Source organism: Orbicella faveolata, unplaced genomic scaffold (genome assembly GCF_042242905.1).
Source record: "Orbicella faveolata isolate gen_17 unplaced genomic scaffold, um_ofav_v1 contig_2, whole genome shotgun sequence".
Taxonomy (NCBI): Eukaryota; Metazoa; Cnidaria; class Anthozoa; order Scleractinia; family Merulinidae; genus Orbicella; species Orbicella faveolata.
The window spans coordinates 30,668,006-30,686,812 of record NW_028301547.1 but is presented as its reverse complement, the minus strand read 5'-3'; the positions used below and the strand labels follow the sequence as shown (position 1 = coordinate 30,686,812).

The window sequence follows — 18,807 nt, the reverse complement described above, 5'->3', positions numbered from 1 at the left end:
GATGTTTACCAAGATAGGCACGGAAGGCGTGCTCGGACTATTCGGTGACAACACTGGGACTGTAAAATTCTGTAAAAGCAAAAAATATAAACATACCAAAAATAATTCTGATAAATGTATTTAACATCAATTCTGTCTTGAATTCCAAACATGATTTGTTTCCCACAATGGAAGGATTTGAGTTAGAGACAAAACTAGAGGTCCAGAACAATGCTTTTCTCTGACTTTCCCTTGATAAAAATAAAATTTCTCTAATCAAATAAATAACAGATATAGTAACGAGTAGTAATAAGAGAATTAACCAAATACCATTTTGTAACCCAGACCATTATTTTCTTGTTTTAACTCCCTCACCGTAATAACCGAACCTCGCTTGCTCGCTTCGGTTATTACGGTGGGAGAGAGTTAAAACAAGAAAATAATGGTCTGGGTTACAAAATTTTATTTGGTTAATCCTCTTATTACTACTCCTCTTATTACTATTGTGAAGAAACAGGGGAGCGCCCGAACCGAATTAAACGGGATAACCGGGGAGAGGGATTCACTATTTAGACATAACGCGACCTGTGTTATACTGTTCGAACACCGGACGTGAACTGTCAACTTTCCAAGGCCATCCAAAACCCCCCTCCAGAGCTTCGTGAGACAATTTACAAGGAGTATCTCGGAATAAAAAGGAGGCAAAAAAAGGAAATGGGTTGGGATGAGGTACATGATGATATTGAAGAGGCGCCCTTCTGTGAAAAAAGATCAAGAATTGTAAAGGTCATGTTATGCTGTAAATGCAACTCCTGTCGCCTAAAAGGGCTATGTTACGAGTGTTATAAAAATGGAGTAAAACACTTTCTCGGCTACCCCATATATGACGAGAATGACTACGCCGAAATCTTTCAGAAATTTTACTGAGCGGCGGCAATATTAACCTTCGTCGGAAGCAAAAGTTTTGTTTTGAAATCTGTGAGTTGCGTGACATTTTTCTCAGAAAGACTGGAACCAAATATAAATATTCCCCAGGCCCTTGGACGAGGAGTACTGAAAACATGGAGGACAACCAAAGATTTTTTTGTTTGGGCCGAAAAACGAACCAGAACAGAATTACAAAAATACGCTCAGTCAACGCGCTGTAAGTTATTTTCACCCCAGAAGATGTCGAAGTGAATCGAGCAGGAGAAAACGATAAAATAACAAGATTTGATCCCAGCGTTCGATCGATCGTAACATGAAATAGTCCTTGAACAAGGGACTCAATCGAGCCCGTTTAAGTTTTCTCCGCTTCTCGCATGGCTTCAGCGACTTGATATGTTATCTGTCTGGCCTCTTTCTGCCAAACGGGTGTAGAAAGTTCCATGAAAATAAAGCAAATCGCGTGGAAAAGCACAAGCATTTTGGCCTTCAGAAGTACTGTTGGGATATAATTTATTCAGCCAATCTCTAATTATAGTTCATGATATCTTGTGTTAACTACATGTAGATTATGATATTATGATATGTTATTTCTCTTGTCTACAATATTTATATATTCTGTAACTCAAAGGTACACTCCATTGTATTGGCAGGGTAATGAGAAAAGACTGTACGAGTTTATAGTGAGACATTTCTTAGCCTGCTGTTCTGAGGTAAGAAATTTCACATTGTGCTTTGCTAAAGATACATTAATATTGCCTGAAGTTGTCAATGGTGAGCCATATCATAAGCTGAACTGACTCTTTTTGTCAGGATGTCAAAGGTCAAGAGACAAACGTGGAAATAGAGATTGCTCGAGAAAAGGTGAGTTGACATCCTAACTTGTGAAAACAAATCATTTTGGGTTTACTGTGCCATGCATCCTACCATTACCACTTGAGAAAGTTTTTTCTTAAAGTTTGAATTTTTTTGACAACTTTTTGCTGGCCTCTATTTGAACCAGCCAATCAAAACATGGGACTGTTGAAGGTAAAGATGTTAAATTGTGAAATTCAACATTTCAAAAGTCTCAATCTGTGAACATTTGAAGCCAGCAGGAAGTTGTCACAGTTTGATATGCAGTTTCAAACGAAAGCCATCAGAAGTTTTCAAAAAGATGGCAAAAAGTTGTCAAAATCTAATCAAAAGCTTTTCTAGGTGGCATAGTAAGGTGAATAGCAGTGTAAAATAGTGCCCTAGTGTCCAGATATGCAGTAGTTGTTTTTTACACATAAAATGCATCTCAATTCTTACAGTAAATATAGAGATGTACTATATTCAAAATGTACTAAATTAAATCTTATTGTTATTTCAAGTTGAGAATAAACTGATTATTTATGGATCTCTGTACTCCATGCTTTTAGTTTACAGCTACAGGACTCATGATAATTGCAAGAAACTATCTTGATGTTTATCCATATGACAAGTGGAATGCAAAGGTAGGTTAATTTTATTTCAATCACGTTCTGTTTTCTGAATTCAGATAATTATGTCTGCACATATCAAGCAGCTTTTGTAATCAGGAGTGTGCAATGTAAATTTGTATATTGAGAACTGTTTAGATTGGTTTCATGATTGTGATTTCTTGAGCTTACATACATGTATTACAAAGTTGAACTTCTTTTACCTGTAAACCTTTTATGATTATCTTAGCATTCTCAAATCTGCTTTCTTCATGTTAGACAATCCCAGTGTACAACCAAGGTGAAGAATTTCAACCAAGTTCAATTGAAGTTTGTAATTACTGAGCTTGACGTCTGTTGATTAACGAGCTGTTGTTGGTCAATAGTTAACATAACATGAGTACTTGTGTTGTAATTATTTCAAACTGTTTGCAGATGGTTGATGGTGAAACCAAACCTCCTCCTTTGTTAATTGAAGCTGATCTGATCAGTCTAATGGAGAAACATGGTATAGGTAAATTGGAAAAGCTCCATTTACAAACTTGGTCAAGATTCAATGTCAACGTTTATTTTTCCTGTACATTTTCCATAATAATATTCTCCTTGGATCCTTGAGAGGATTAGTTTGGAGTCATGAGTGAAGACAATTTTTCAATATTGCCAGGAACAGTCTTATTTTTCGTTATTTTACTTTTTATTGAAATCTAGTGAAATTATATGATTATGCAAAACATTGATTGAATTTTATTCAAAGATTTCTCTTATTTAATGTAATTAATATGTTTTTCCAAATATACACTTATTATAACCATGAAAATTCAAGTTAATACAAGTTAAATCCTACCTAGTAACTTTTCAAGTCCATTCACTTAATATTAGTTATAATTCACACTCCAATGGAGTGGAACCCTGCCTTACGGCCACCCTGTTATTTATGGCCACTTTATTCTGGCCTAAACAAAAGCTCAGTCAGTCATTTTTGTATTTAAAGAACTCCTTTTAATATGGCCACCCGGTTAATATGACCAGATTTTTGTGGCCCGCTGGTGACCGTTTTAACAGGGTTCCACTGTGTCTCTGTTTAGTGTAATTGATGATTGTATTTTCTGTCTAAATACTTTTGTCAGTAGTAACAGCAAATAACTAAAGGAGAAGTGAATTTTAGCGATGATCGACCTTTACAGACAAGTGAAATATTCTTGTTGTGCACCTTTTACATACAGGCACAGATGCAACTCACGCAGAACATATAGAGACCATAAAAAACAGGTGCTATGTGGGAGTGCAGCAAGATGGGACCTTTCTACCAGGACAGCTTGGAATGGGACTTGTTGAAGGTAATAGCTTCACAAAGATCTATTGAGTTGTAATTTATGAAGACTAATTAACTCTCAATATGGAATAATCATCTCGGAAACTCTGCATTATTTTCATACAGCAGTCCTCTGTTACAATGTTGCTACCTGTTTTCTTAACTCTGCTATTTTGACCCAGAATCTGATTGTATTTCCTTTCATTTCTCTTGTATTTGAAAAGGTTATGACTTGATGGATTTGAGCTTTCCAAACCAAGGCTGAGGTCAGAACTTGAAGCTGATTTAAAAAGGTGAGTGAAATGGAATAATCATCTCGGAAACTCTGCATTATTTTCATACAGCAGTCCTCTGTTACAATGTTGCTACCTGTTTTCTTAACTCTGCTATTTTGACCCAGAATCTGATTGTATTTCCTTTCATTTCTCTTGTATTTGAAAAGGTTATGACTTGATGGATTTGAGCTTTCCAAACCAAGGCTGAGGTCAGAACTTGAAGCTGATTTAAAAAGGTGAGTGAGATATACTGGTTACAGCAGCATTTTCAGTAAAAGCTGATTGTTAAAAAATTTCTTCCCAGCTGTTCTCAAATGTAATCACATGTTGGTAATTCTGTTAGCTGATAATAACAGAGTAATTCTGCACACTTGTTTACTCCATGTCCGCCCATATGATTGTCCACATTAGACTATTCTCAATGGTGAATTTTCTTTTATTACTGTATTATTTTATTAACTTTAATGCCTACTTTATGATCTAACTTTGCAGAATTTGTGAAGGAACAAGAAACAAAGATGGTAAGGACAATTTACAGTACTGCGCACTTTATCAATGTCACATGATCAAGTTTTTGATCAATATTTGCTACTAGCAAACTAGAATCTTTTTAAACAACTATTTGATATCTTCCAGTGAAAGTGTAACATATGTGATAGGTGCAATTGTCAAGTTTCTCATTCTCACTCAGTCTGTTGTCAACTGCCTCCCTCACTTGTTGCATTTTCATTGGCTGCTCAACATTTATTTAACAAGATGGCCACCATGAAAAATCACCCCCTTCAAGATTTGTTGCTGCCAAAACGGTCAAGAACATACTAAGTATAAGGGGGGAATAATTCCAACTCCCCAGATAAGAATGGAGATACAAAAACTCATTTATAAACAGATGTCTTTCTAAACTAGTGCAGATTTTAAATTGTTTTTATCTTACTTTTATTCATGATTTTGATTGTGAACTTACTGGTATGTCTGCTGAGTCTGACTTTTTCAGTGAAGACTTCATTAATACATTCATTCAAAATAAGACAGAAGTCATCAGAGAGTTCTCAGAGATATGAAACCCTAACCCAAAGTTGTCAAAAATTAGTAAAAAGAACATTGTCAAGTAGCAATAACGTGGTGGACAGTACTTGAGACATGTGCATGACAAAGAAAAGAAGATGTAGTAGACTTGCTTTTGCCATAAAATATCTGATAATTATCATTCCTGTTGTTTAGATGTACTTGTTGAACAGATAGCCAAATATAAGGAACAGTTTGTTCAAGCTGTACAAGAGGTGGGCTTATATGTATTCTTCATTTACATGTATTCAAATTTATTTGCAGATTATAATGGGACACAGTTTTCCTGTGATGCTTGAACCTTGTTATTGAATAAATTACCTTGGCCCATATTAGGCTTCATTGTTACAGTAATCAAAAGATCATTGTTGGAAATTGTTTGGATACTGTAGTTATGCTTACAATAAAGACTGAAGATGAGACTTTTATAACTATTTACAGGTCTAATAGTTACTTCAGATATAAAATATATTAAATTTTTTTTTACATTTTCTGTACAATATTTCGTGATCGAAAGAGTTCATACCAATATATTCAGTCTGCACAAACTCTTATTTATTTTTTTGATATAAAGATTATCTTTTAGTGGCTGAAGTGTTTTGTCAAAAAATGGTGAAACTTGCTTCAATGTCACTAATTTGGATTTAATTGTCTTTGGCTGCTCAGTTTATAGTAGGTTAATATTCAAATCAGTATTACAGACTTCTTGGAATTCATCAATTTTGGTGGTTCATGATTGGTTTGTTTTCTTTCTCTGTATAGGCAGTCAAACTGGATCAAGCCTTATCATCTTATTTTGGAGATCCTCAAGAATTTATCAATGAAGGTAAAACTTGCTGTTGCATACTGTTGTATGTGTAAATAGAAGGGGAAAAATGTTTGATTGAATGCATTGTTTATGTCACTGAACATTAAGCACAGGATAACTGAATGACAGAGTTTGTCAACCAGGGCATTATGCTCAAAACTGAATTAATGCTGATTACTAACTTTTTATCCTTATGCAGATCTACTCAGTGAGAAACTGAGAACTGATATTTTAATTTACTTTCATTTGCAACGGTTCAAGGATTGTAAGAAATCTTGCTCTTACTGTATAACCAAATTCTTGGTGGAATCCGGACTCTGCTCATGCCTTCCCAAGGTCTATCTACAAACTTTCCAAGCCTTTAGTGATTTTTTTATGATTACAGTTCTTGGTAATGAGTACGAGAGAGGAACAGAACCTCTTCGCCTTTGTCCTAGATGCAAAACTGAACAAATGGTGCTCAAGAAAACTAAAGATGGCAGGTACGCTGATGTTGTTAAAATAAGTATACAAATACTTATGGCTGATGTACATGTAGTGACTGCAAATATTTACAGTGATTTTCCAAGTTTTGTCATAAAACCATCAGTTTAGAGTGTTTCAATGACTTTTCAATGACTGCTGCTGCTGTTAGGTGCCAAGTTGACCTTCTTTTTGAAAGTAGTCACCTCGTCCCCTTTTACTTTCTTCCAAACTTACTCACAGGGTTTCATTAAGGGCTGGGCACCAAGCAAATTGAGTGGCTGTGAGGATGGTTTTGTCCGCCGGGTTAGGCCATCTGGAAAAACGTTTTTCCTGGAGAGGAGTTCAGTTCAAAACGTTTTGCCCGCCTGTGAAAACCAGTTGCCTTCCTACTGAAAACATTAATGAAACCCCTGTAGCTTCCCAGCCAGGTTTGTAATATTTATAGTTCCTGACTTGTTAAAATGCAACAGCCCTGTTACCTTTTTCTTCTTTTGACTCTGCAGCTTCATGATAGGATGTCAAGGCTACCCAAGATGCCGTGCCAGTGCCTTCTTCCCTAAATTTGTGGTTGAGGCTGCAGTTCATGACTCTGTGTGTCAGCGGTGTCAACCAGGAGATGTACATAAAATCAGTTTCAAATTCAAGAGAGGTTCTGTTCCACCCATGATGCCTTTAGAGTAAGTTTTAAAATTTGCATTGTTTAAAGGTGGGTGGAGGATTTGTGTGATTCACCTGTGTTTGCTGCATGCCTGAGTAGCTTGAAACGTCATGCAGAACATGTTGGCTTTGACCCATTTTCCTAATTTACTATGAAAATCCAGCAGTTCCTCAAGGCAAGCTAGGTCTGTGTCACCAAAATTTTCCCAAATGCTTATGATGAAATAATTGTTAACCTTTAATGTTGAAAGCGTGACACTATGTTTTCTTATTGCTAAAACATTCAGTTAAGTGCTTAAGACTCCAGCGAAACCATTGGCTTTGTTGAAGGGGACCCCTCGTGCATGAAGCTTGTGTTGTTGGCCGCTGATGATTGTATCATTCTTGCTTTGTAGATATACTGGCTGCGTTGGTGGATGTGATGATAGTCTAAGAGAGTTATTGGACCTGAAGGACTTAACAAGGCTGCCGTCAGAGTCAGGTAAAAAGCTCTATCCAGGAAATGTTCTTCTTCATTAAAAGAACTATTGTTTCACCAGATCAGTCGGAAATCCTTCAATAAGGGTAGTGTTTTCTTCTGTTTGTAGCGAAACATAGGGAATGTCTGAAATTCGATAGCAAGTGCTCTGAGCATACACGCAGGTAGAATTTCGGAAACTTAATCAGTTTAAGGTGCTTCTTCTGTATCTGTTGTACTAAAGGTGGAAAATCACGGCTTAAGTCATTTGTTGGTGATATTAGGATCATGTATTTGCCACTTCTTCTTGCTGTCATACTGTTAGCCGTTTTAAGGCAGTAGTTCTTTTTTTGAATTCGTCAACATGCATTCGCCACTGATTCTTATACCTGGATACCTGACCAGGTGGTTCAAATTCAGCTGGAAGAGGGAGACAAACTTCTCAGCCCAGCAACAGAGGAAACAAACATACTTCAGGGCGTGGTCGAGGCATGCCTAGCAAGACGAGAGGGAGCGGCTCTAGATCAGCTGCAACATCTCAAGTTAGAAGACCTTCTGTTCCAAGGGGAGGTATTACCTCCAATCAATCCAGTAGGAACGCAGGGCGTGGTTATACACCAGCTGGTCAGAGTTGGGGACTCAGCTCATCATTTTCGGGAGGTACTTCCTCATTTCATTTTCAATTAACGCCAAACTATAAATTAACGATCTACAGTTGCAACATGAGAAGAAGTCAAATCTCCATCTAAATGTGTGTGCTCCCGTTTTTTCTTTTCAGGTTTTAACCAATTTCCTTCAGGTGGCCACATTGGAGGGTAAGTTTTACAGAAATGTGCATTTGCTGCCAGCCCTCTGCTTTAATGCACCATTACCACTATACTGAGGTCATTTTTTCATCCTATTTTGTTAACTTTTACGACAGAGATGACAATGAGAACTGTGTGGTTTGTACCTGTAGGCAACCTGCAACAACATTAACTGTAAAGAAAGATGGACCTAACAAAGGTAAGTAACATGAACACTAGTTCCAGTAGCATATAGATATATGAAGTGGCTCGCAGGAACCCATAAAACAGTGAAAGTCTATCCCATGCTAGGAGAGATCAGTAGAAGTTAATCTTAAATGGCATACTGGTTCTGATTAGCGCCAGGTTCTTTGCATGGAGCAACTTACAATGTTATTATTGTATGAATATTGCTACTCCATTTTGGCAAGATGTTAGTCTGTCAGATTATCCTGGCAGTTTGTCTGGTTGCCCTACAAATTTGTTGTTACTCATTTATGGGCGAATCTTTGCTGACGTCTTTGTTTACATTTTTCCTCATTAACATACGACTTTGCGCATAGAGGGCATCATGCTAGACACGATTGTACTAAGAAAACTTAAAAAGCTTGTGAAACTTAGTAAGTGGTGAAATTTTTGGCTCTTTGGGTGTAATATTCGAGGAGAGATTGACTTTCAAAAACATCAAAATTTGTGGATGGCAAAAGCGCTAATGAGCTCGTACATTCTTTGTGAAATTTTGAGCTTTTAAACCCTCGTCGCACAAAAAGTATTCAATACATCGCGCTCAGATTCCTTGGGATAGTTAATCGTGCTGTGCCCTTTCAATATTCAGTATTAATCTCTTTGTGGCTCCATCAGAAACTGTATCGCTTATGATAATGAGGCAAATGTTGTAAACAAAGATTCTCCGATACACCTGGGTAGAGAGAGGCACAGAGAGTAAATTATATTGCTCAAGGAACACATTACAGCGAACCCAGTCAGTGCTCAAACCTGGAACTCTTTGCAAAGAGTGCGATGGCTAACCTTCAGTAAAACTGAAAGGGACGTCATGTATTTGTGGCATAAGAAGGTTACCTTGATCAGGGAAGAAATAACAGTGCTGGTTTGATTTTAATTATTTACATTCAGGTCGACCGTTTTATAAATGTGCAAACAGAGATAATGGCTGTGGATTTTTCTTGTGGGCTGATGACGATTCAGGGAGTTCATCATCATCATTTGGCCAAACTGCGCCTCTAATGACATCCAATAACTTCAACAGGAATAATGCAGGTACATGATCACTGTTGGTTGGTCCAGAGTTTTTTGTGCGAATTGAAGCTTTTTTCCGTAAAAAATTACTATCAAATAAACATTTTACGATAACTGCAGAAATTCTCGCGCGCTCATTGGTTAATCTTCATCGTCAATATGCGGACAGACTCATGAATTTATAATTTATGCGATGCGTCAACGAGCGAGAGCGGACAATTTGACAATCTGTTATCGTAAAAAACAGATTGACGTCAGTTTTTCATACCTCTGTTCTGTTATTGACTATGAATTTCATCATAACATTGTCAAAGTAGTCTGCGGATCCACTCGGCTATCGCCTCGTGGATCCACAGCTGCTTTGACAATGTTATGACAAAATTCATCGTCAATAACAAGACAGACGCGTGACGTAAATTTGTTAAGTTTAACCAAAGTGGATAACACGATGATCTAACGGTTAGATTATCACTCGTCTGATTTGGCAGTCTAGGTTTGAGTGCTGGCAGGGGTCAGTATATTGTGTTCTTGGTGAAGGCAATGTAAGTTCCCCTGTGTGTTACTTCCACAATTCATTCCCTCTACTAAGGTAAAAATGGAAAATGTCTGCTTTTGAAACTGCTCTTGTGTCTACATTGGGATCTTCCACTAATAAGTAAACTTTTCCTTACTTTAGGATTTAACTCTGGAGGAAACACAACTTTTACTGGAGTCAGGTGAGATACAATTTTTGATTAGACCATCTATACACGGGAAGTCAACACAAAATCTGTTCTGTGTCGTTTTTTTTTTCTTTTTGTCTCACAAACTGCCTCATAATGTTTCTTTCATTGCATTGGATCAATGAGTACAGACAGCTCTAATCCCTCTTGTCGCTGTAGCGAACCAGCTGTAAGGTATTACATTACACACTTAATATCTTTAGTTGTAGCTTACAACTACATGCATATGCGAAAGTTTTCTGTTATGAAATACTGATCAACACATCGCCAATTGGACTACTAGTAATAAAGTAAGTAGTCTGGATAATTTATTGCAATTTGGCACGACGACAGATTGAAAATAGAGGTTTAAAGAGATTTGAGCAACATTTTCTTAAGAAAGCTTTTACTCTATTTTCACAACAGCCTCACACTCATGCAAGTCCATCCATTAGCTTGTTGTATCCAAGTACCAATACTTGCAAGACGTAACCAAAACTAACTTTCATTAAATTTGTCAGCCGCACAGTTTCCAAGGAAGGACCGAACAAGGGCCGGCCATTTTACTGTTGTGCTAAGCCGAGAGGGCAGGGTTGCGATTTCTTTGAATGGGGGGACACTCCAGAGTCATCAGCTTGCAGTAACGCGTTCAAAACAGGACGATCAGCACCAACAAACAGTGGAGCGACAAAGAAAAGAAAGTGCGGCCTTTGCCACCAGGAAGGTAGGGATTTCTTTAATTTTGTTCAAAGAATCTTGCTTCTTCTCCAATAACAGTGCTTGATTGGTACCTAAAGAATTTCTGGCAACCTCAATAGTGGTAACTTTGTGAAAGTTAGAGTGGAAAGACTTGAAAGTGCCTGAACTTCATTTATCTTAAATAAAAGCAATGAAGAGGCAAAGTGTATTAGCAAACAAAAGCTGTTGCTTCAGTATTTTTTTCTTTATTTGCAGGTCACACCAAGAGGACCTGCCCCATGAACAGACAACACACAGTCGGAGTAGATATTCTGTCACTAATAATATTGATCTGTTAACGCACAATGCAAACAAATTCTTTTACATCTCATGTCTCTGACATGTGGAATGCCTCAATGAGTTCTTAGAACATTTCAGCTGTGGCTCAAAGCTTGATTCCACGTTTTACATCTTACTTTTATTACAATGTACATCCTGTAACTTCATAAAAACACCAAGGACACTTATCAAATATGCATTATGCTTCAATGTACTTGCATTTCAATTATTTTAATAAAAACCATGTCTTATTGAACAATGAAAAATTAAGACGTACAAACTGGAGCATTCTTTTGTCTAGGATGAAAAATAAGTCGAGAATTCGGTTTATTGCTGATGCGGGTTAACCAGCAATCTGTACGTACTAATAACACCTCGACGATGTTCCAATCTTACCTTAGGGACGAGGATTTTATTGCGAGCAAGCTCTATTTATGTCAGTCATGTGTCACGGTTGTATTAAAATGACATTCCTTTTTTTGGCAGACCCAAATAATGCAGGTCTGATTGTTTTACCCAATGGCTCCCATCTAAATGATGAGTTAGTACTTAGCACGGTCAGACTTTACCCTGATCTTGGGCCTGTCGAGCCAATCTTTGTACCTTTAGATGGTTCGCAAAACTGGGACTGATTCAACTGTACTCATCAAACTCTGTCAATCTACTGTGACTGAAATAGATAAGAGTAAGTTTGCCGCACGTGATCTGTTTTTGTTTTTGCCACTGTCAAATTTTAGGTTTATAAATGCGGAGGTCTCCTGCTCTTAAAATTATACGTATTGTAACAACCTCAGTTTCTGGATTAATAGTGATTGTTAATCTTGAGATGTACTCTCAGTCGTAGTTACTTCTAATCATAAGGGTGTACATTCGAGATAAACTTCGGATCAACTTTGACGAATACATCTTCCAACGACTTTTGCATGCGCAACGTAGAATTTCGAGAAATCATTTGGTTGCTACTTACATCCCACACAAATGCAGAGATCTCAATTAGAATGCATAACATTCCGAAAAGTAGGCGAAATGTAGTTCTAACCCGCTACCTTTAACATGGAAGCAAAATGTTTCTAAAACACATTTTTGTTCGCAACGTTTATTGTTATTTGGTAATGAATCGGAATACACTGCAAAACGAAGTTAAACAAAGATACGCCAGCAAGTAATAATTCTGAAAACCATTAAAATTATAATACTTAAAAAATGTTTGAAAAAAAAAAAAAACCCAAACGTTTTCGACATTATGTGATTGTCATCTTCAATATAATGTCAAACACGTTTGGTTTTTTACTTTTTTAGTCTGTTAAACATGTTTAGCCTTGTAAAAATTTTAAATCGTAAGCCGATATTATGGACATCACAATACTTCTACATCATGTTTAAAAAGACCAGTTAAATAACTAAAAACCCAAAGGTTAATGTCTCTAGATAAACTGTTGGTGGTAATATCACTTACGAAGTCACTCTTGCGGCAGTCGTGGGATTACAATTTTGTCTTATATTTCGCAGTGTGTCTATGATAGCGTGTCGAATGTGTCTCATCTTCCAGCAGTAAATAACAGGATTCAGAGAGGAATTAAAGAACAACAGGGTCTTTGAGTATAACAACAGACCCTTTAAAGCGGTACTTGGCGCAGAGATCAAACTGGCAACTAGATAATAATAATTTGGCAAACTACAAACTAAAAACACAAGATATACGTAGAATGTACTGACGGCAGATTTTCTCTGCCTCGCAGCACTTTCCATTTGGTTATTCTGTGCTACCTGTATTTGCTGGACTTGCATTTGTTTTGCGTGGCGTTGTACAGTGAAATAAATTTTGCAGTAAACAGTTGCTGTAATAATATAGCAAAAACTTTCAATGATAATGGTGACGAGCATGGCGGTATTACCTAAGTCCCAAAGCCAAATTGATGTAAGAAATGCACTAAAAACCCAAACTGAGATCACCACAGCAACAACACGCTTGTGAGTCACAAGTTCCTGATATCTAAGATGAAGATGAATAGCCAAGAATCTGTCGACACTTATGGCCAAAACACTAAAGAACGAAGAGTAAATAAATACGTATGAGGCTTCGCCAAGCAGGGTGCGGGTGGAATTAGCAGGACTGTCCATCCATGTAATATACAAAGGTTGGGTCAGCAAACCAACACCAAGATCAGAAACAGCAAGACTCAGGAGCAATGTTTTCAAAGGCTTTGGTACCAACGAAGTTTTCCTCATCGCGTGTATTGTTAAAATGTTCAACATGATGGCGGTGTAGGCTGAGAAAGCGTTGAATACACAGTTAACGATGACCGATGAGTAGAGTGGGTTAGTTTCGTTCATTATACAGCTTGAACTTTGAAAAATGAGCGCTGAGCAATGTTACAGTGAAGTTGTACCGTGGGCTGAGTTGTAGACGAGACGGTTTGATCAAAAAATGATGCGGTGTTTGATACTACTTCCGGTCTAGGATTGAATGATGTATACAGGTACTAAACTGGCATCTGTTTTAATGTTAAAAAAAAAACAAGAAACAAACAAAAAACACTTGTCTGTTCAAAGAGAGCGATCTTTTGACATTGTTGCTTAAATTGATTATTCAATGTTCATTTTGTGCAACACTACGACAGGAAAACGAAGATATCTATAGTAAAGCAATGAATGATACTTAATCTAAGGAATAGTTTAGGCGTTCAAGTAGAGAATTTTGCGTTTTCCATAAAAATTGTTCGTAACAGAAATGTGCTGAATTTGAATTTTCATAACAATGAATGTCACAATGCTAGCTTTGCACGCTCTTCTCATTTCTGCAATCAGACTAAGTTCCCTTTTCCCCAAAGCAGAAATCGCAATTAACAATCATTTTGATCTTGAAGGAGTCAAACTAATATATTAAAATGGAAAATAACTGAAAGTAAGTCTTCATACAAAACCAAATGGCTTTTCTAAACAAGCATCCTAATGATGCCCAGATGGTGACATGTTAACTTGTTTCGCAAATAAACTCCTCCAACGTTATTCCAGTTTAGCCCAAAAACTATTTTTGTCTTCTGCTCATCTCTTAATTTATATTATAATACAAATTAATTATTTCTGCAAGAGAAACTATTTGTTCTTGAACAAGAACGTGATGAGTAAAGTTCCTTGTTAGTTAATTAAACCTTTCGTTATGTCATGTTTCTGTGACAACCTCAGTTGTCTGGGACCTGTCCATTGGTAAATTGCCTCCTGTGAATAGCGTTTTACGGGTGAAGTCAGAAGTTCATACTATGAGTTAGTTATGGGTGCGTGTATACCTAATAAGAAGGAAAACAAGAATTTCGTGCCAAAATGAAAATAATTATACAAATTAGAAATTCAGCTGCTCTTTTATTTGGTCATTTCTCGTTCGTCTTTTCCGTATTTTACGAATATTTATATTTGCAAGGGGTGTTCACTTTAGTAAAAAATTGCAAATTGTAATAAAAACGTCGTTTACATTGTCGGTAAGTTTGATTGACTCATTTAAAACACTGGGAAAACGCATTTTACACGCAGACCATTTAGTCGCTCGTTTATTACACGCATGCTAATGAAGCTGAGATGGTCAAATATTTCGTTTTAGCCAAACGGAGCAGGCTATGCCGGTTATTTCAATTTTAGTGCAAAAATACTGAATGAATTATTTGAACCTTTATCATAATTGCAGAGCTGTTTTTCGTGACAGCAGTAAATGCGTCAATAAACGTAAAGATGTTTTGTGTTTGTTCGCTTCTACTTGTCATGTCAAACAATAGTCACGGAACATCTGAAAATAAACTGCTTTAAGAAGAGTTATGCGGTTAAGCACCAAAAGTTCGACTAAATTATGATATGATAGCCCTTCGTTCATTTATGCTTTATGAAGAAACTGGGAATTAAACACGATGCAATTACCAAATCTCTTCCAGTCTTGTCTATTCAGTTGCGTGCGAAAATTTCACCGTAACTGTAGTTTCCCTCTTCCACAGATCAGACAGGTGCGTGGATAATTGAAGATCTTTTGATATACTTTTATAACCCTGAAATTCGCAGGACGTCCAACAAAACAAATGCACAACAACGTGTTTGTAGACCCAGATAATACATGCTTGATTGTTAACCTTTAATAGCTTTTAATATATATTTTATTTTAAGAAGTTTTAACAAAGGATCCACCTCCTTAAACTCCCTCTCAGGGTGTCTTTTATTAATCCCTGAATAAAGTCTTGTGTGTATAGTGACTATGTATTGTTTTATCCAATGGCTCCCATCTAATGTTTCTCTTTACTAATTACTCACTGATGATTTAGTGCTTTTTACAGTCAGACGTCCTATCTAGATGAACTGTTGCTGGCGATATATCATTTATTAAGTTACACTTTACGCAGTCCCGGGATTACAATTTTGTTTAGTTTTGACTTGGAAATATATGTCGCAGTGTGTCTATGATAGCGTGGCGAATGTGTCTCATCTTCCAGCAGTAAATAACAGGAATCAGAGACGAATTAAGGAATGTTAGTGTCCCTGCGTATAGCAACAGATCAGTTAAAGCGGAGCTCCGAGGAGAAATCACACTGAGCTGGCAACCAGAGCGCAATAGGTTGGCAAACAACAAACTAAAAACACGTGAAATACGTAGAATGTACTGACAGCAGATTTTCTCTGCCTCGCAGCACTTTCCATTTGGCTCTTCTGTGCTACTTGTATTTGTTGGGCTTGCATTTGTTTTTTGTGGCGTCGTACAGTGAAATATATTTTGCAATAAGCAATTCCTGTAATAATGAAACAGACCCCGAAAATAATGACAACTGTGACATCGTTTTCATTTTTTGAACTCAAAAACAAAGATAATGGCCCATAAAGTACACTCAAAGTCCAAAATGCGATGACCACAGCAGAAACTCGCTTGTGAGTCACAAGTTCCTGATATCCGAGATGAAGGTGACGGCCAAGACTCTGTCAACACTTATGGCCACAACACTAAAGAATGACGCAACAGTGAATATAATTTGGCCGACGTTAAACGTAATGTGTGTGAAATAAGTAGGATTTACCATCCTTACGATGAACAAAGGTTGAGGGAGTAAACCAACACCAAAATCAGAAACAGCAAGACTCAGGAGTAATGTTTTCAAAGGCTTTGGTAACGACGAAGTTTTCCGCATCGCATAGATTGTTAAAATGTTCAACATGATGGCGGTGTAGGCTGAGAAAGAGTTGAACACACAATTAACGATTACCGACGAGTAGAGTGGGTGAGCTTCATTTATTATACAACTTTGAAAAAGAGCGCTAAGCGATGTTATGTACGATGAAATTGTACCGTATGCTAATAGGCTGGCCAAGTTACTGAGCAAGAGATGGGTGAATATTGAAAGACGTATGGTTGGTTTGAGTGCTTTATTACGACTTCCCGTCACAGAAAGCGAATAATATTAAGCTGGCATATTTGTTTTCATGTAAAAATAAATATCGTTTGAAACCAGGCAACCTTTGGTATTCTTGTTTAAATTAATGAGTCAATTTTCGTTTTACCAAAAGGAAGATTTTAGTAAAAAGATAAGTGCTTTTCAAGGTTTATGTAAGACGTTTGATTAGAAAAATTGAAAGTCTGGTTTTGCGTTTCTCATTAAAATGGAAGTTAGCAAAAGGTGTTGAATTTTAATTTAAATTCTCATAACAACGAGGCGAACTGTTTGTGTAAGTCAACCTCGCCACAATTATCCCAAGTTCGCACAACTTAAAATAGTTTTCAACACTTTTTATTCTTTTTGCCTACCCCTCATTCCCTAATTTTTATCATGATACAAATGAACGTTTCCTGCGAGACAAGTCATTTTTGTAAAAAGCATTTCGTGATGAGTAAAGTTCTTTTTCATTAGTTCATTATGTTTTTCTCTGCCATATGTTTTTGTGACAGCCTTTGTTGTCTGTGACCAGTCCTTTTGAAACCTGATTAGCTGCTTTGACTGGGGTTTGACGCATGAAGAGAGATGAGTCGGTATTATTCAGCCAGGAGTTACGATTAGACATAAAAAGTAAACAAGGAAAAACAGCAAGCAAACAAATTCCCTGTGGAAATTGGAATCGAACCTTACCAATTCAGACGCTCTTTCAGTCTTTTCCCTTTCGTATAAACAAATAATGTCTAAGAAAAACTTTCCACGCATAATTTCGCGCCAAATAGAAATTATTGTGTTTATAATTTCCAATATTTTTTCGGAACACGCGAAATCTTTTCAAAGTTGGGGAATATATATCATTCGGATATTCCCCAGTATTCAGTCGCATCACGAGTTTAGACCAATCACCTGCAAGCGAATATATTTGATGGATTATAATGCATGACAATGTCGAAAATGTCGTTAGTATGCGAAACATTCTAAAGCATAAAAGGAAATTATTTCTTAAACACATTTAGGGGGGACATAATCCTTTTGCAACGTTTATTTTATTTGGTTACGAATTTAGAGGAAGAAACGAAGAAAAAAAGATGAGCCAGCTAGAAATGATTCTTAGAAACATAAGCTGGTTGTAATCTTTTTACATATCATCTGTATAAACAGACTATAGTTCAATCGTTGCACTTACAAGATGGAAATTATCTTTACTGACTTCCTCATTATTTCGTATTGCTAATCGTGTGAATGCGAGTGGAATTAAGGATTTACACTATGAGTGATATTTGAAAATTCTCTCAAAATTGCAGGAGCCTTTGGGCGGGTGTTATTTGAAAGAATTTTAAAATATCACGAGTAGTGTAAATCCTTAATTGCTCGAGCTCATTTATTATACAACTGAGAAATTGCGAACGAGCACGCGTTAATTTGCACTGTAATTTAAATTAAGAATTAACGATAAACTGGCCTGCTCTCAGCCGATCACAATGAACTAATTTTCTCAGTTATATAATAAATTGTAAAATTAGCTCGGGTGACAGGTTGCTCTGCTGTACAATATCCTCCTTAATATAGTAAGAGAAGAGAAGAGAAGAGAAGAGAAGAGAAGAGAAGAGAAGAGAAGAGAAGAGAAGAGAAGAGAGGAGAAGAAAAGAGAAGAGAAGAGAAGAGAAGAGAAGAGAAGAGAAGAGAAGAGAAGAAAAGAGAAGAGAAGAGAAGAGAAGGGAAGAGAAGTGAAGAGAAGAGAAGAAAAGAGAAGAGAAGAGAAGAGACAAGAAGAGAAGAAAAGAGAAGAGAAGAGAAGAGAAGAGAAGAGAAGAGAAGAGAAGAAAAGAGAAGAGACAAGAAGAGAAGAAAAGAGAAGAGAAGAGAAGAGAAGAAAAGAGAAGAGAAGAGAAGAAAAGAGAAGAAAAGAGAAGAGAAGAGAAGAAAAGAGAAGAGAAGAGAAGAGAAGAGAAGAGAAGAAAATAGAAGAGAAGAGAAGAGAAGAGAAGAGAAGAGCCTTTTCTTTAAGTCCCATCATCAGGACCTTTAATGAAAGTTAGAAACAAGAAGTGCATGTTATATATAAACACATAAGTCGCTACGTTCTGCTACGCACTATACAAGATCTTTGCGTTTTACTCGTAATTTATATCTTGCAAACTCTTTCCATGGTCCTGGGGTAGTTTCATATAGATTTTTCCTTTCACGTTCGTCTCCAATCGGTGTTTCTCAGTAATTCTAGATCTTTCGTGTATGCCAGTGTAACATCAGTTCAAATACAACGTATT

At 36.8% G+C, this 18,807-nt stretch overlaps 2 protein-coding genes and 1 pseudogene across 2 annotated transcripts; 1 reads left to right on the top strand and 2 right to left on the bottom strand.

Annotated features, from left to right (window-relative positions):
- Nucleotides 1-1,460: 1,460 nt before the first annotated feature.
- LOC149112812 (DNA topoisomerase 3-alpha-like) lies at nucleotides 1,461-11,640 on the top strand. Its single transcript, XM_089288644.1, has 22 exons — nucleotides 1,461-1,616; nucleotides 1,717-1,767; nucleotides 2,307-2,381; nucleotides 2,625-2,675; nucleotides 2,781-2,859; nucleotides 3,569-3,682; nucleotides 3,882-3,895; nucleotides 4,113-4,168; nucleotides 4,425-4,453; nucleotides 5,154-5,212; nucleotides 5,760-5,823; nucleotides 6,191-6,287; nucleotides 6,774-6,947; nucleotides 7,323-7,408; nucleotides 7,790-8,044; nucleotides 8,163-8,199; nucleotides 8,307-8,389; nucleotides 9,304-9,447; nucleotides 10,103-10,142; nucleotides 10,263-10,322; nucleotides 10,649-10,851; nucleotides 11,082-11,640. Exons 1-22 carry the CDS (start codon nucleotides 1,488-1,490, stop codon nucleotides 11,162-11,164), a joined length of 1,983 nt encoding a protein of 660 aa, XP_089144770.1. The 5' UTR covers nucleotides 1,461-1,487; the 3' UTR covers nucleotides 11,165-11,640.
- Nucleotides 11,641-12,500: 860 nt separating this feature from the next.
- LOC149112811 (adenosine receptor A2a-like) lies at nucleotides 12,501-13,674 on the bottom strand. Its single transcript, XM_089288643.1, has one exon. It carries the CDS (start codon nucleotides 13,476-13,478, stop codon nucleotides 12,597-12,599), a length of 882 nt encoding a protein of 293 aa, XP_089144769.1. The 5' UTR covers nucleotides 13,479-13,674; the 3' UTR covers nucleotides 12,501-12,596.
- A 1,546-nt stretch (nucleotides 13,675-15,220) lies between these two features.
- Nucleotides 15,221-17,305, bottom strand: LOC149112810 (adenosine receptor A3-like; annotated as a pseudogene).
- Nucleotides 17,306-18,807: the final 1,502 nt, after the last annotated feature.

Coding starts and splice junctions, on each gene's coding strand:
- LOC149112812 (XM_089288644.1), top strand. CDS start 1,488: ATGTTATTTCTCTTGTCTACAATATTTATATATTCTGTAACTCAAAGG. Junction 8,045..8,162: donor CAGCTCATCATTTTCGGGAG/GTACTTCCTCAT, acceptor TTTTCTTTTCAG/GTTTTAACCAATTTCCTTCA. Junction 10,852..11,081: donor CGGCCTTTGCCACCAGGAAG/GTAGGGATTTCT, acceptor CTTTATTTGCAG/GTCACACCAAGAGGACCTGC.
- LOC149112811 (XM_089288643.1), bottom strand. CDS start 13,478: ATGAACGAAACTAACCCACTCTACTCATCGGTCATCGTTAACTGTGTA.